The sequence below is a fragment of the Platalea leucorodia genome (assembly GCF_965183815.1).
Source record: "Platalea leucorodia genome assembly, chromosome: 1".
NCBI lineage: Eukaryota > Metazoa > Chordata > Aves > Pelecaniformes > Threskiornithidae > Platalea > Platalea leucorodia.
Window position 1 is genome coordinate 71,049,833 of NC_138823.1, and position 16,760 is coordinate 71,066,592.

The 16,760-nt window shown below is 40.7% G+C and overlaps 1 protein-coding gene across 1 annotated transcript; it reads left to right on the plus strand.

Moving 5' to 3' along the window:
* The first annotated feature begins 5 nt into the window (after positions 1 to 5).
* Positions 6 to 16,577, plus strand: SDHA (succinate dehydrogenase complex flavoprotein subunit A). Its single transcript, XM_082320271.1, has 15 exons — positions 6 to 197; positions 3,490 to 3,576; positions 3,886 to 4,047; positions 4,455 to 4,598; positions 4,745 to 4,909; positions 6,113 to 6,261; positions 7,555 to 7,679; positions 8,920 to 9,088; positions 9,666 to 9,861; positions 10,661 to 10,832; positions 12,249 to 12,367; positions 12,741 to 12,852; positions 13,585 to 13,715; positions 14,244 to 14,357; positions 15,279 to 16,577. Exons 1-15 carry the CDS (start codon positions 132 to 134, stop codon positions 15,363 to 15,365), a joined length of 1,998 nt encoding a protein of 665 aa, XP_082176397.1. The 5' UTR covers positions 6 to 131; the 3' UTR covers positions 15,366 to 16,577.
* The last annotated feature ends 183 nt before the right edge of the window (positions 16,578 to 16,760 follow it).

The following is a 16,760-nucleotide window of genomic DNA, read 5'->3' on the forward strand; positions in this document are numbered from 1 at the left end:
CGCACGCACTCAGCCTGCGACTCCCCCCCTCCCAGCACAATTGGTCTCTCCCGCCGAGCCCCGCGGGTCGCGGCGCCGTTAGCGGCGGTCCCGCGCATGCGCCCTTGTTCGCCCCTGCGGGTCCGTGTGAAATGGCGGCGACGGTGGCGGCTTCGCGCAGTTTGACAAGGCGCTGGCTGCGGCCGGCGGCGCGGGCGGTGAGTGCCTGCCTGCCCCCGGCCCGCTCCGCCCTTCCCTGCCCTGCGCTCCCGCCGGCGTCCCGGCGGAGGGGAAAGGGTCGGGCCGCGGGGCTGGCGCGGAGAGCCCCTTCGGGAGGGAGACGGCCCGGCTGGGCCTGGGGACCCCGTGCCTCTCCTGCCCCTCCCCTCAGCCGCGGTGGGGGAGCGCCCCTGGCCGCGTCCTGGCCCGCCCTCCCCCGCGGCCTGCTGCGGCCCCTGCCCGCCGTCTCCTCCGTGACCTTGACGGGGGACCGCCCGCCCCGGGGCGGGGAGCCGCGGCTGGGCTGCGGGAGCGGCGCAGCCAGGGCCCTGCGGGGCCGAGTGCCCCCGAGCCGGGCTCGGTCCCTCCGGTTCTTTTTTCGGAGCGGGGCCGTCGTTGCCGCTCGGCTCCTGGGGCAGTTACTGGGAGGGAACTGGCCGTGGGCACGGCCCGAGCGCTCCTCCTGGCTTGGGAAGGGACCGCCGCAGCCTTAGGCCGTGAGCAGGCTCCCGGAGGGGCAGCGGGAGGCAGCGGGTACGGGGTGTGCTGGGACAGGCTCTGGAGGCGTCTGCCGGGTGCAGCGCCTTCCAGTCCCAGCGCCTGGGTAGAGAGCCTAGTGGTGGTTCCCTCTGGACCCGCCTGGGAAGCTCGTGTGTATCTGTGTGTTCCTTAAATCTGGCTAGCGGTTGTTTCCAGAAAGTGCTGCTTATACGTTCGGCAGTTTTGTTTTAGCTGATGTGTAAGCAGTCCTTGGTGAAGGCTTGTTTTTCTCCGTGGTGAAGTGGGAGTTTTCGGTTTCTTTCCACTGTTGTCACTGGTGTGTCCATAATGCGCTTGGGGTTACAAAAGATAAATGTGTGGGAAAAGCACCCTGTAAATGCAGCTGCATTTGTCCCTGTTTTACAAAGGAAGTGCAAAAAAGATAACCTCCTGAGAACGAGAAAGGCTTAAGGAGTGTCATCATTTAATTTCATAAGCGCCATGATGTTCCTGGTAGCATAACAATTCAGGATTAGTGTAATAAGTGTTTCCTTCGTATTTAGTGTAACGTCTTTTTCTGCTCTCGGGACTTTTGTTCAGACCTGTTCTGAACAAAACTTAGTGGCAGCAGAAATTCTTACGTATAGCTTTAACAAAAAAGCGTATGTGGATGGGAACAGCAGTTTTGAAAACTCTGTTTTGCGGGAACGTAGATGTGAAAAGAAAAGCAGTCTGCTGAACAGTTGTGTGGTTGTATGGTTTTGGCTTTTTATAATATATTTCTAGAGTCCTCTGATGCAAAATATATTTGATAACTGTTTATAGTGCCTTCAGAAAGTAACAAAGGTTTTTAAAAGGAAATTAGTTGCAAGGCATTGTGGCAGAATTCTGACTGGAGATTGCAGCAGGCTGTTTACTCTGAGGGGAGAAAAAAAAAAAGGGTCAGTTTCTTTTGGGGCTTTAGGGTATAACCATGGTTTACAGCTCTTGGGTTGGTTTTTACAGCTTTTGGTTTGGTTTTTTTTTGTGTTGTATTTTCCCCTCAGTCATTTACACTTTCTTTAAGCAATACTAAGTAGGTGCAAACCTGTTTGTTATATGCTGTCTTTACATACAGTAAAGATTTTCTTTGAATTGCTTTATGCAATTGCCAAATGTATTGCTCACCTATGAGAAATAATTTATTGCAGTAAAAAAGAGCTGTACTGTTTTCTGGAACAGCATTTTGGAAACAAGCAGCAGTGGTAGTGTATGCTAGAGAATGCATGGCTGCTGTGTTTAAAGTGTGCAGTGTAGCCTGCCACATCAGTTAGAGTTCTGCTAGTTTAATTTCAGTTGCACTCGGGCCTGTGAAAGCAGTTTTGCTGCAGAGAGGGCACCCCATTTTAGCTCGCTGTGTGATTGTTGGGAGAGCTGTTTTGGAGATAAATTACATCTGGTACTTAGGTTTTATCTGGCTGTCCGTGAACTAGTTGACCTGATTCTGTATGTGACATATTAATGAAGATGATTAATACAGGAATTAAGATGGGCATGGAGTTGCCCCAAAGTGTGAGAACACAGCAGGGTGGAAGGGGGGGGAGTAACTGCCTGGGGGAGGGTACTAGTAGAACTCCTTATGAATAGGTATTAAGACTGATCTTATTTAAAGATGGCTGTAAAAACCAGAAGTGTGCGTTAGCAAATATGATGACACATTAGATTCACTGTTATGCAAGAAGGTAATTTGAAGAAACTAGTGTAAGAGATGATAAAACTAGGTCAAGTAAAGTGTACTGTAGTTCATTTCAGGGGTGGAGGAAGAGATGGACTTTTGGAAGTGATAGGGAAGGAAGACCTGCTTGTTAGCATATTATAGGGTGATTGAACCATGACTGTCAGTTACTGGAAAAGGCAAATATCACTCCAGTGCATTTTAGGATATATTTCAAATAGAGCAGTGCTGATGTCACTGCACAGGCCATTAGTACGGCTTTGTGTTGCTGTTCTAATACGTGCTCAGGCTTGTTTTTTTGAACAGTATAAAGAAGGAATACCAGGTTCCAAGAAACTGGAGATTTATACTGTGGAGATTAACATTCTGATTGTTTTAATCTATCTGTGCAAAGACTGGATACTGGGTAGGTTTGGGTGGTGGGGTTTTTTGTTTTGTTCTTGAACATGCCAGGGGAGAAGGAGTGACATGACAGAAGGGGAAAACTGTGCCCTTGTGCTTCATTTAGATATTAATAAATGGTTGTAAATTGGCCACTAATTAATAGAGAATGAGAACAAGAGAAATATCTCTGGCCTTTGAAGCAATGATGAACTGGAACAGCTTTCCCTACCACCTAATTTTTTTTATCTTCATTACTCTTGGCCACCCAAAATAATTCAAATTCTGAGGATTGCTTGACATGAGAGGTGTTTTCCGTTAATTCCTGTGGTTCCCGTAAAGCTGTCTTCATCTTTGTTTATTTCTGAAAAAAGGCATTAATTGAAAACATATTCTTCTGTCAGTGCAGCCTCAGATAGATCTGAGAGACTGGTTAGTGAAGTGAATAACAGATAATCTGTGACACCCCGTTACTTGCAAGCCGTTCTCTCATCCAGTCAGAACTTTTTTTTCCCCTTCTTTTTTTCCGGGTATGAATATAGGAAAGCCAGACCTTCATTGTATGTAGCTCTAAAATATATTGATACAATATTCTTGAATATGTGGTATCAGTGGTAAGTAAAGTTTTGTTATAAATGTAGGGTAGCCAAGAATGCTGAAGGTCTTCCTTGTGGAAGTATTTGTTCTCTAATAGTTGTCTTGACTTCTTTCCGTAGTGGCCAGCAGCATGCCAGACTCTTGCACGCAACTTACACTTCACAGTCTATGGAAAGAAAAATGCTTCTACGAAGGTTTCTGATTCGGTATGTTTGTACTTTTTTATATCTTAAGTAACAGGTTAGGTAATACATGTAATGCTTGAGAGACATGAAATAACCAGGTACTTGGCTTTTACTGGAGTGTTGTGTTCAAATACATAGTGAGATTGAGTTGCTGAAATGCATTGCTTTTTTTAATGATAGTTTCCACCCAAGAGAGTCTGTAACAGATGTAGCATTCGCTACAAGAGTCTATTAAGGACATTAAACCTATACTGCTTGGGTCTCCATGAAACTGAAGTTTGACCTAGCTTGAAATATTTGTGATCATAATAAACTGATTTATCTTTCCAGATTTCTACGCAATATCCAGTAGTGGACCATGAATTCGATGCAGTTGTTGTGGGTGCAGGAGGAGCAGGTCTGCGGGCTGCATTTGGTTTGTCAGAGGCTGGATTTAATACAGCATGTGTTACAAAGCTGTTTCCTACCAGATCTCATACTGTTGCTGCACAGGTGAGAAATGAGGTGGAACAAATGTTTAAAAAATACCTGCTGTCAGAAGGCTGATTTGGATATGCACATGAACGTTATGTTTCAAGGCCACGCTTCCTTTTATAAATATTACATATTTAGTTGAAGCTATTTTGGAGGGCAATATATGTTTAGATTCTATTCAGTGCTTTTTCACTGCATTCAATGTAACTTCACAATTCATTGTGTTACACAAAACAGAACAAAATAAGAGACATTGTGAAACTGATAAATTTCACAGGTTTTTCACAGCCACGTTAAATCTGACTTTGCTGTATTTCTTGTACACAGAGGCGTAAATGGTATGTGATTTTTAACAGAAATGAGGAAAACCTACTAAAACTGTACTTCAGTAATATAACTCCAGGAAAATGCATTTTCATTTTCAGGGAGGAATCAATGCTGCTCTGGGAAACATGGAGGACGATAACTGGAGGTGGCACTTCTATGACACAGTGAAAGGGTCTGATTGGCTGGGTGACCAGGATGCCATACACTACATGACCGAGCAAGCCCCAGCTGCGGTGATAGAGGTGAGGCTCACTGGAATTGATGTCAACTATAATTACTTATAACACAGACTAACTTCCAAAGAGATCTCCTTACTAAGAACATAGTAAAATAACTTGTTGGATTGTTATGCGCAAGAATTTCTGATGCTTGTATTTGGGTTCAACAGCTGGAAAATTACGGGATGCCGTTCAGCAGAACTGAAGAAGGAAAAATCTATCAGCGTGCATTTGGTGGACAGAGTCTTCAGTTTGGAAAAGGAGGACAGGCTCACAGATGCTGTTGCGTTGCAGACAGGACAGGACACTCACTGTTACATACCCTGTATGGCAGGGTAAGCAGCTGTGAAGTAAACTTGGTTTGGGTTTTTGTATTTGCAGTTAATGATGGGTGATTTTTATCCCCTCCCCCCCCCCCCTCCCCCCCGGAGTTTGAAGAAAGAAACAAAGAAAGGTGTAGCTGTTCACATATCAGTGAGGAATCTAGGGGAATGACTGATAACAATTCTGGATTTCCTTCCTTCCTGAGGCAATGTGGAAGGATGTAGCCTAGTTGATGCTTGTTTTTTGTCAGGAGTATGCAGAAATAGAATAAATTGAAAGTTCGTAATTATAATGGCCCTTGTGAATACAACAGATGTTAATTAGTGTACCCCGTTAGCTTTGAGGTCTGCACTCTTAATACTTTTGTCTTTGTTAACTAGACACGAAGAGAAGTTATGTAAACCTTCCCCAAAAAACTTTTTTCAAAAAAATCTGGCACAGCAGCATTAGGCAACTCTAAACCAGGTATAAGGCAGCGTTTTCTTTCACTCATCTTCAAACAGGGAGCAGGGGGAAACAAGAGGTGTAACTGCATGAAGGTCTACTGTGCATGTCTGAGCTTGCTGTATGGCAAGTGACTTGTGTTCCAGCATCTGTTTCTATCAATTCTACAAACAATAATTGAAGAAAGATTTGGTTATTTTAAAATGGTAGTAAGCTACTTGAAACCTGAAATTAAGTACCTAGTAGCTAATGTTTTTTTTTTTTAATTTACTTAGTAGCTAGCTAATTGCTCTCCTTCAGGTTCACACTATGTATGCTGCTGTAATACAAATGCTCAGTGCTGCCAAACACTGGTCTGATCCTTGAGGGCATGAAAGAATGTTTGACTTGATGCCTGCTGCTTTTGCTGGTATGCTAGGCTCCCGGACATGTATTTTGCTTCTCTGCGAGAGGTTAAGTAAAACGCGCTTGTACATGTATCAAGCACCACAGCTGACTGAAGTGTTGCCAAAGGCATAGGAAAATAACAAGCCTTGCTGACTAGGTATGACTTCTCAGAATTAAGTGGTTTAGTAACTGCTTGTGCCTCCCTAAGCTAGAATAGATTCATTAGCAAATTTTTATAGAGATTTGTGAGGAAACCGGCTTCCCTGAGAGTTGGCGGGGATGGTTTTTATCCTGATACAGCCCATATGCATTGACAGTTTTAAAGAGAGGTTACTTCGGTTTCTGGATTTTTCTTAAAGTTCCTTTTTTTTATTTTCCTCCAGTCTCTAAGATACGATACAAGCTACTTTGTTGAATATTTTGCCTTGGACCTACTTATGGAAAGTGGAGAATGTCGTGGTGTTATTGCCCTTTGCATAGAAGATGGCACTATACATCGTTTTAGAGCAAAGAACACCGTCATTGCCACTGGGTAATGTAAGGTTTATGATGGACAGAAACTTGAGAGTGCTACTAGTTGGAAGTCTGTGTGTTTGTATGTGTATTTGAATCCACAGCGTGGCAATGACATGTTGACTTGCAAAACATAATTTATATGTTCATCTTCCCCCTTGCCTTCGATCAAAAGTAATATAATTGAATTCAGTCATTCCCTCTGAAAGAAGGCACATAGTAATTTTGTGACCAAGTATAAATTTAGTATGAGGTCTAACTTCAAATTCCAGAACGATGACATAAAGTTGGAATGTGTAAGAGCAATGTGTATGGTCCAAATGGACTTAGATTTTTTTAAAACGTGCTGTTTAAAGCAGACATTGTTGCAATGCTACCAACATGTGTATATATCTGTAGGGTTCTGAGTTTTCTGTAGGAAACAGCTTTTTTCAAAATTCTGAAGAATCTATTACATTAAGATACCAACATTATAAGTCTGATTGTTGTAGGATAAAATTATCAGAAGATAAGTGTAACTTAACATTACTTAGTTGCAAAAGCTTGTACATGTTTATTAGCATACTATATGCATTAGTCTTTTGCTGCTTATGGCTGTTCCCTATCTGTTTCAGTATGCAAAATATTTATAAACATATCTGTCAAGGAAAAAGATTTAGTTTGCTTGCCTCCATAATTTGGCTTTATTAAAGTCAAGGCTGTTTTCTTACTTGCATACTTTGAGGTACACACAATATGTAGATTGAGATTTCTTCTGAAAGTTTGTCCTGAAATTGGGAGTATTGGCAGTTCTCAATAACGTTGGAAGCTAACCTGTTTGTTTGAGGCATAAGAATTCATGTTTAATACCTAATTTTAGACAACTAAGTTTTGAAATCTAAGAATATAAAATCAGGGCCATATTGAGGATATAAACCATTGTTATACGCAATTTTTTATAAAACTGCTAGTAATAGCTCAAACGAAGTCTAATGGTGTTGGATTGAGAGAACTTTCTGAAGTAACTTTTTTTTCTGGCAAAAAGGCTTCTATACTAACCTAACTATCCAGCTTTGAAATCGTTACTCTCTTTCTGCGACCTTCTGTCACCAGCTGTTTTTCAAATATGGTTGAGCATAACAGGGCAATACCAATTTTTTTCTTTTGTTTGAACTTGGTATAGGAGATGGCAAAACTTATGCATCTTGCTTATTAACCCTCTGCTCTATTTCCACTATTGTGCAAAGAGCATAGTTGAGTGGTATGTTCTGGTGGGTTTTGTCTGTTTGGTTTTTTTTGGACTGCTAATTCTGTTAACTTTTGTGTTCTGTAGTGGGTATGGCCGCACTTACTTCAGTTGTACATCTGCTCATACTAGCACGGGTGATGGCACTGCTATGGTCACACGAGCTGGTCTTCCTTGCCAGGACTTAGAATTTGTACAGTTTCACCCTACAGGTACAGAATATGAAATAATACTTACAACATTATTTTAATGAGTTGAACAGATTTTTCTTGTCTTGTTGTTTTAAAATGTGCTCAAGTCAATTTGCACTTTTCTGCAGCACTTCTTTAGTTCATTACTTGCTTGTGACAGGTCTTCAGACTTGCCTGCAACTGCTGTAGAATATAAATCTGAGAGTAAGACTTATAATGAGAGACAGGTCTCGGCTGTTCTAATTTAAAGACCAGTGTTATATATTTTAAGGTGCTGTCTTTACAATACTAACAGGTTTTATGAATTCCAAGTTGAAACCACTTCACCTCTTAAACTTACGTTTCCTCTTGCCTTTAAAATATTACCGGGTTTGATATTATACATAGGAGCAATGGGATAGATGTAAATGTTAGGGATTTGTATACTAGAATCTTTTGTGGAAGTGGGGTAGTTGAAATAAAGGTATATGTTTAGAACTGTAGTTTTACAGCACAGCATCAGTATCTAAACTGGACGACAATGGTCACAGACTAAAAAGTGAAGATCTGCTTTTTTTTTGGTTGTAGCTAAATAAATGCTCAGTTTTAACTTGTGATAAGTGGTTATTTTTTTTAATTGTTCATTAAATTTTACAATATTATCATTCTGTCATAGAGATCCAGTGTTCATTTGACTTAGCTGTGGTTTTTCTAGTCAAAGAAGCTTCACTGCTTGTGTGACGATTCCATAGCTTTTAACATAATTATCCAGTGCATGAACTGGTTAGCATTTTTGTTTTCTATGATGACCAGTGCTGAAGGCTAACAGGTAGGCCTTCCTTCTCTGAAGGAGAGAGAGACTGAATAAGCAGTCCACACAATTGAAACCATTCTGTACTGCCTTAGCACGAGAGAAGAGGGAACAAAGGTGAGCAAAGTAGCCTTGAGATAATTAACTTCAAAATCTTGAATAAAACAATTGCTGGAGATCTACAAAAACTTGGTAAAATTCTCCTGACATGTTGATGGCTGCAGATCTCTAGTATTTTAGATACCGTGGGTGTTGCTCACCTTCCAGGAAGAGTGTTTGAAAGGAATAATTACTTGTTTCTAAGCAGCCTTTGGGTACAGTTATTGGTGGCATGATTAGAGTGGAATAAAATTAACCCCTGTGACTTTTTTGCATTCTTTTAAGATGTCCTTGTTTGTTCAATCCTGGTCATCTTGATCATGAAGCTGTCTTGAGAGTATCTCACTTGATGGTTATTTTCTTTCTTTACAGGTATCTATGGGGCTGGCTGCCTTATAACGGAAGGATGTCGTGGAGAGGGAGGTATTCTAATTAACAGTCAAGGTGAAAGATTTATGGAGAGATATGCACCTGTTGCTAAGGATCTGGCTTCCAGGGATGTCGTGTCTCGTTCTATGACCATAGAAATCCGTGAAGGAAGGTTAGTTAAATGTTTCAACAAAGCTGCAGGATGAATACTTACTCATACTAGACTATGTGCGGTACAATAGTTCATTCAGATAAACACCTGATAATTTGTGGGAGTGAGCTTTAATAACTATTAGCTGAACACTGCATGTAGGGCAAAAATTTTGCTTGCTAATTCCTAATGATACTAAAAGGGGACGCAAGATGTTAGGAGTCTCCTCTTTGAATTCAATGCATCTGGAGACGGTTGCTCAAAAAAGTTTAATGTATGTGCTCTTACTGCAAACAATGGAAAGAATCTGCTGCTCTGTTCCCTTGATTAATTATCTTCAATTTTTACATATCTCTGCAGTGATACAGTGGTTTAAAGTCTTAAATACTGCGAATTGTTGTGAAAAGAAAGCTGAGAGGTGAAAAATACATGTAAATTCTGCCAGTCCTCTCAAATATGCTCATTTTTCTCAGTAACTGTTGAAAAAATAAAAAGTTAAAATTTTTCACAAATGAAACAAAACAGATTAGAAATATTACTGGTGTTTGCAGAATTCCTGTTATGTATTCCAATGTTGACTTTTCTTTTTTTTTGGTAGGGGTTGTGGTCCTGAAAAAGACCATGTGTACTTGCAGTTGCACCACTTACCACCACAGCAGCTAGCAACTCGTCTCCCAGGAATTTCGGAAACAGCTATGATATTTGCTGGAGTTGATGTTACTAAAGAGCCTATTCCTGTTCTGCCTACTGTGCATTATAATATGGGAGGTATTCCTACTAACTACAAAGGACAGGTAAGTAATAGATCACTTTTAGTATTTTTTTCTGCAGTGTGATAATAGGAAATGATTTTCCAGATATAAAAGCATTAACAGTGTTTTTCATAAATGTAGGGATGCTGATTAACATTAGCTTAATAATGATATTAATGATGTCAGAGTACCTAAACCACCCAATCTGGTTTGTTTTGGTAAATAACTTGAGAACTATGTTCCAGTCCATCTGGAGATGGGAGTTCCAAGAAACATCTAAAATGAAGTTACTGTCACGTCTGACAACAATTCTCTGTTTATCAAGCTGAGGATAATATATAGTTGAACAGGGATCAAACTAAGGCTCCATTACAATCTATAACTCCAGTTAATGTATATTAATTCTCTGTGCCTCACGTAATCTCTACACTAAAGCAGATTCCTCCAACCAATACTAGTTAGAAGTCAATGTGATGGTGTCAGCTGAATTTTTCTGTTTTGCTGTATTGTATGTTAATTTTTAAGATAAAATTTTGCCTTGATGTGTGCAGATCAGAGTTTCTTCCTGTGCTTTTCTGACTTACTGCAGAATTGTGATGAAGAGTATGTGGTTCTCTTTCATAAGCATAAGTAAAGAAATCTTAGATTTTAGTGCCATCTGTATTTACATAGCATTACTGCTTACCCTTTAGAACTAAGGTATTTATGGTTTTAGTGTTGGAGAAAACTTTTAGATTCCTGTGTTTCATCCTTAGATGCACGTGGCCTTTGCAAATAAGGAGGTCTGCACTGTTATAAACTGTTTAAGAAATGAGTATTAATTGAGTGTCTGAAATGACAGGTGATCACACATGTGAATGGCGAGGATAAAGTGGTACCTGGTTTATATGCCTGTGGGGAAGCAGCCTCTGCATCTGTCCATGGCGCAAATCGACTTGGAGCAAACTCCCTCCTGGATTTGGTGGTCTTTGGTCGTGCTTGTGCCCTTACTATTGCAGAGACGTGCAAGCCTGGTAAGTCTCACAGTTTGTCTCGCTTTTTTAGAGACATTTGATTGAGACTTATTTACGGACACCTTTATGATTTCACTTCCGCCCAACAGCGTTGTTGCTACCTAATTCAAATTCAGAATGCTAGATATAGATTCTTAATTGTTAGAAAAGGCAGAAATCAGTGCTTATGCTTTTTATAGGAATGTTCTTTGCTATGCGAATGCTTGACATTAACATTTGCTTTGTGAATTGATCTTAAAACTACAATTGGGTCAATGCTGCTGGCAAAAACTGTTGAGATTTTTCACAAACTAGCAAACCAGAATATTGACTATGAAGACTGACTTCTCTACATCCTGCACTGCATCCTCTACAGCAAAAGGGAGCCATGTAGTCTGTCTTACACTTGGCACTTTCATATAGTGGAATTTGCTGCCACCTTGTTGATCTATAAGGTGGACTGCATATGCAAGTGATGAGAGAGACACTAAAAATTGTCACATCTCATCCCCTATATGTGGATTATCACTGCCAAATGTTATTTTTAAATAATCTGGTTCAGCAGCTGTTACTGAGCTGAAAAAAAAACACCAACAAAAAACAAAACAAAACAAAAAAAAACACCCAACAAAATACTGTTAAGAGGCAGTTATATTGCCAGAGGAGCTGAAGTCCAGAAGTAATTATCTGTTTTCTCATTGCTTCATGTCCAAATTAATAAGACTGTTTTTTTTCAGTCTGACTCTACACAAAGTGCAGAGTGGTGGTTCCTGATGGAATCAGCTTGGATCTAGCGGTACCTGTTGGCTCTGGCTTTGTGCAAACATTTATTTGGATCAGTCTTTCTGTGGCTCCTTTGAGTTAGAAGTTGCAGGAAGGTTTATATTAGTCTGAATGCAAAGCTACACGAGAGATGAAGTGTGTTGGTAAGATGCTGTGTTTGGTTTGTTACCTGATAACAGATGGGTTCCCATATTAGAGGTAAGATGCAGAGCTCACGTGTAACTGCCAAGCTTATTAACTGATCCCTGTTCCCTTAACCATGTCCAAGAGAGGGTGGGAGGTTTGCAGGGGTGAGGAGACAAGGAAAGTGTGGGAGAAGGTGGTAAGGAGCCACAGGCTTGTTCCATAGTTTAGAAGAATTTGCATCAAGTGTTGTTTTTAAGGAATTAACAGCACAATTTAGCCAAACCCATAAATTCCCTACTAACTGTCACGGGAAAGAATGTGATTAATGTATTCCACAGAGAACTGTAATTTTAAGAGTATGGATGCTATTGGTGCAAGTTCAGGAAAGTTAAGGTTAACCTGTACCTCAGAGGAAGAAAAGAGATTGTGTTTTAGTCAAATCTGACTTACAGTAGTTGCTAGTCTATGAAACTGCCAGTAACCAAAACCGAACCCGACCTACTAAACTTCCTGAGACTTTCTTATTAGGTGAGCCAGTTCCCTCCATTAAACCAAATGCTGGTGAAGAGTCAGTTGCTAATCTTGACAAATTAAGGTTTGCTGATGGAACCATAAGAACTTCAGAACTGCGACTTAACATGCAGAAGGTAAGCCTGGTGAAGCTCTCAGTTATAGGGTGGGAGAAGCTGCAAGCAAAGGAGGTAGTTTGGTCACTTTGCGAAGTACACTTCAGAATTTGCTTGGCAGAAGTAAAAAGCAGTGCGAGAAGATTGTGCGCAGTAAAGTCTGTATCAGTTTTGTTAGTTTCTTTTTTGTGGTTATTCCTCTTGAGTAGTGTACCCACTGTATAATAGAGTGGGGTTTTCTCTGTTTGGGGTGAACAGAAGAATGTTTTTACTTTTTCTTCAGGCTGCAGACATGTCTGAAGTCAGAACAGCTCGATATCGAGCTCTGTTGGAACTAATGAAGTTATGTGGGATATTATGCATATGCAGCTGATTTTGTTTTACTGTCTTGCAGGCAATGCAAAGCCATGCTGCTGTATTTCGTACTGGTTCTGTACTCCAAGAAGGCTGTGAAAAACTTAGCCAAATTTATAGTGATCTGGCTCATCTAAAGACATTTGACAGAGGTAATTTGATAACAAAGACTACACCTTTGCCAGAGTACTCTCTGGGAAAAGTGGTGTTTGTTTTTTTTTTTCCTTCTCTAAACCTTCTTATGTGTTTCTTGAAACTTTAGCTGAAGACTTTGACCATTTTGAATCTTGCAAAGTATTTTGTAGAGCCCTACTTGCTAAACATGGTAATCAGTAAAGTACTGGTCATTTCTGGTTGTGTACTTTTTCAAAGAAGCAGAGACCAAAATCAGATTTAACTGTATAAGGTACTAACTGCTGTTCTCTCAGAAGTTCAAATACTAAGATGAACTTTTTTTTTTTTCCACTCTCTCTGAGGGTGGGAAGGAAGGGAAAGTCCTGTTGTCTGGGTCTGCTAGGGATCTACTTAAAGAGCTACCATCTAGCCAGATCTTGTGATCCGAAATGAGGTATGGGGACTGAGTTGTAGGTATGATATAAAGCAGGCAGGAATCTGTGGTGTAATTGTGTCTCAGTAGTACACACTCAACAGGGACACCTGGTAGCACTACTGAATATTTCTAAGATTCATTATGATTGTTAGAGTGTAGGAATCGTTACCGGGCCTCACAGCCAATAATGAGTAATTCAGTATTGCAGAGTACTGTGACTGCAGTAAGTGAAGCATTGGCTGGTTTGATTCTAAGTATCGGCAATGGGAGAGAAGTAAATTGAGGAATAACTTGTTTGTCGAAGATCTTCCATAGTATTTTAATATTTCACTAGGTATTGTCTGGAACACTGACTTGGTGGAGACCCTTGAACTGCAAAACCTGATGCTTTGTGCTCTACAGACCATTTATGGTGCTGAGGCTCGCAAAGAGTCCCGGGGTGCTCATGCCAGAGAGGACTATAAGGTATAAATATTTTCTGTGACCTGGATGTAGGATTGAATTTCCTTACGTGTCCTCAGATGGATTATGTAAAAGTTGTAATTTCTTCAAAGTACAGTCTTCAGAGTCTTGAGTTAAGATTAGTGTAGTATTTTTTTGGTGTCGCATCTGCTCTGTTTTATCTGTTCTTATTTGTTATATATAGAACGACCAATTCATGCAACGTTGGGTAACGATCTTGAGAGAAGAGTAGTTCCATGTGTGCATCCGAATGATTAGGGAGGTCTAAAGCAGGACTATAGTAATAATAAGGTCATGAATGCATAAACAGGGCTTCAAGCAGAATAATTGTTCTGTGCAAGGAACATTACCCTAAATACTGAGGCTTAACAAGGGCTTTAAAATTGGACATGGGCAATGTTAAGACAAAGCTTGCTGGCTATTAGGAGAGACATTGTATTACAGGTGTGATTGGAATGTAACTAATCAGGTGGTCATAAAGGAATTTGCAGATGCAATTTCTGGTCTATACTAACCTAATTTTCTCCTTAGTTACGGATAGATGAGTTTGACTATTCTAAGCCACTCCAAGGCCAACAGCGGAAGCCGTTTGAAGAGCACTGGAGAAAGCACACCCTTTCCTATGTGGATGTCCCATCTGGGAAGGTAAGTTGAGCCTGATGCTTGAGGGTCTTTCTGACTGTCAACAGACCGCTGCTTTCACAGACAGCTGTTGATAGCATGATAATACTGCAAATTATTGTCACTGTCTGAAGTACCTGATATAGTTTAGTGTACTTAGGGTGGAAACAAACAAACAAACAAACAAAAAAACAACAAAAACATTTATTCTGTTGTTGAACAGTAGACATAACTGGGAGAAGTTATTGTTGATCTTTGGGAAGTGACTTTGTGATTTGAGCTGGAATTGTTTTTCCCCTTGTATCAGGCTAGCTCAAAAGCTTTCTTCTTTTCCTCTGGTGGTGGCAAAACCTGTTGTTGGTGTTTAGCATAAAGTTTTTATGGTATTTTGAAGATAGAACTGAAATCTGACCCTGTAAAAATCTTGAGTGTTGTTTTATTTATCCCATTCTCTTGAATCCTCTTTGTTTCCATTCCCCCACTTCCAGCTTCCTTGTATCTAGTTTGAGGACAAGTGTGAACACAACACTTCCTGAATAGATGCTGTGGCCAGGAAGGCAGAGTGACACAGTTCTGTCTCCTGACTGATCCGTTGGGTTCTCTATCTCAAAGACTTTCCTAGCTTAAAGAACTGGGGAACTAGCAATCTTAGCCAAAACTTTACTTTTGTCCAAAAGGCCTTTTTAAAGTAATAGTCTTCTGACACTATTTCTGGTCAGGCTTTGCTTTTAAGGAATTAGTCAGTGTAACTTGGTGGAACTTAAATGTTCCTTGTAGATTACTAACCCTTCATTTTCCATGGAAGGAAGAGAATAATGGAGAAACTAACTAAGTTCATTGATGTTAAGCTATCTGTGTTATTTGGTCATTCCTGTTAGCTAGGCTGTCTTGTTTAGACACAAGAGGTTTGTTTGTCTTAGAGTTCCTTATTCTCTTTTACTTTAGGTTACCTTGAAATACAGACCTGTGATCGACAGAACTTTGAATGAAGAAGACTGCTCAAGTGTCCCGCCTGCTATTCGCTCATACTAGTAACTTACTTCTAACTTGCAGTCCTCTCCCAGAGGGGGTTAGTGTACATAAGCATAGCGCAAGCAAATCAAAATCGTATTGTCACTATCAATTAATGGAAAGTGCTGACTAAACTTTTCTCCAGCTAGTATTCTGCTCTGGCTTACTGTACAATTATGAAAATGGAATGCAGGACAGCTTATGTTCTTTCACCCATCTGTCAATACTGACAGGGAAAACACAAAATGTGTCTAAATAAAGTGATTAGGAGTCTTGTATTTGTTTGAATATGCTCTTATGTATATAATTGCAGTGCTTTTATTCTGAATGTATAGTTATTTACATATTTTAACAAGAAGAAATGCAATAGTTTTGGACAAGATTGAGATGCTGAATTTTATGATACGGGGACTTAAAATTAAGCATGATAATTGCTGATTGTAAGTAACATGAAAGAAAAGAAAATGATGCACTAGTAATTACAACTTTGTTTTTTCCAAAGCTAAGATTGTAGAAATTGTCATACTGTTGTTTTTATTGAAGGAAACAAGATACTTCTACTCCAGTTACTTCCTCCAAAATATACCATGCAGAGAAAATAATCTTAGTAGGTAATATCTATTATCTCTGGAACTTCTGAAGCCATTTTTGTGGTGTCCTCTGTGTATTTCCTAGACTGTCTTTCCTCTCAGAGGAACCAAGGGGCAGTTTTGCAGAAGACTTACTTAAATACTAAAGTGTAGCAGACTCGAACATAGTGTGCTTTAGTGCCAAGATGTAACTCGTAAGGCATCAACAGAGCAGTTTCTAGCAGCATTTATGTGAATAACTCCCAGTTCTCGGAGGACTGAAGTGTGACTATGCAGACTGCAATTGGAATGGAGCCTTTCTTAATTTTTGACAATTTTTTTTTGTTTTTTTTCAACTGCTGAATGTTGGCTGTTGTTCAAAAAAAATGGACGTTGGAAAACCTGAAATGTTGGAATGCTGCTGGTGGTGGTTGGAAAAATTGAATACACCATATTTCACTCCTGTAGCGTTTCTATACCTTGCACCAGGGAGTTGAGACTGGATGTGGAGAAATGTAGCAGTTGAAGCGCTACCCTCGCAGGGGCAGGAAGGGAAAAAGGGCTTTTTTTATAGAAAAAATATGTTGTTGTTGAGGGGGGAAGAAGTAATGTGTCATACATCCTTAAAAAAGACCACAATAAAGCAGAACAAGGCAATACCTGCTTTCCGGCGTCTGGAAGTGGCTGTGTCGGTGGCTCCCCCGCTGCCCTTCGCTGGGGGCCGGGGGCGAGGGGCCGCGCTCAGCCCGCCGCTGCGCAGGCGCCGGGCCCGCGGCGGAGGCGGCTCTCCCGCCGCCGCCTGCCCCCGCCTCCCGCCCCGCCCGCGGCAGCCGATTGGCGCGGCGGA

Excerpts from the sequence above, each read along its gene's own strand:
- SDHA (XM_082320271.1), top strand. The coding sequence starts at position 132 with ATGGCGGCGACGGTGGCGGCTTCGCGCAGTTTGACAAGGCGCTGGCTG. Across the intron at positions 4,910-6,112 it reads TACATACCCTGTATGGCAGG|TCTCTAAGATACGATACAAG; the intron begins GTAAGCAGCTGT and ends ATTTTCCTCCAG. Across the intron at positions 7,680-8,919 it reads TGTACAGTTTCACCCTACAG|GTATCTATGGGGCTGGCTGC; the intron begins GTACAGAATATG and ends CTTTCTTTACAG.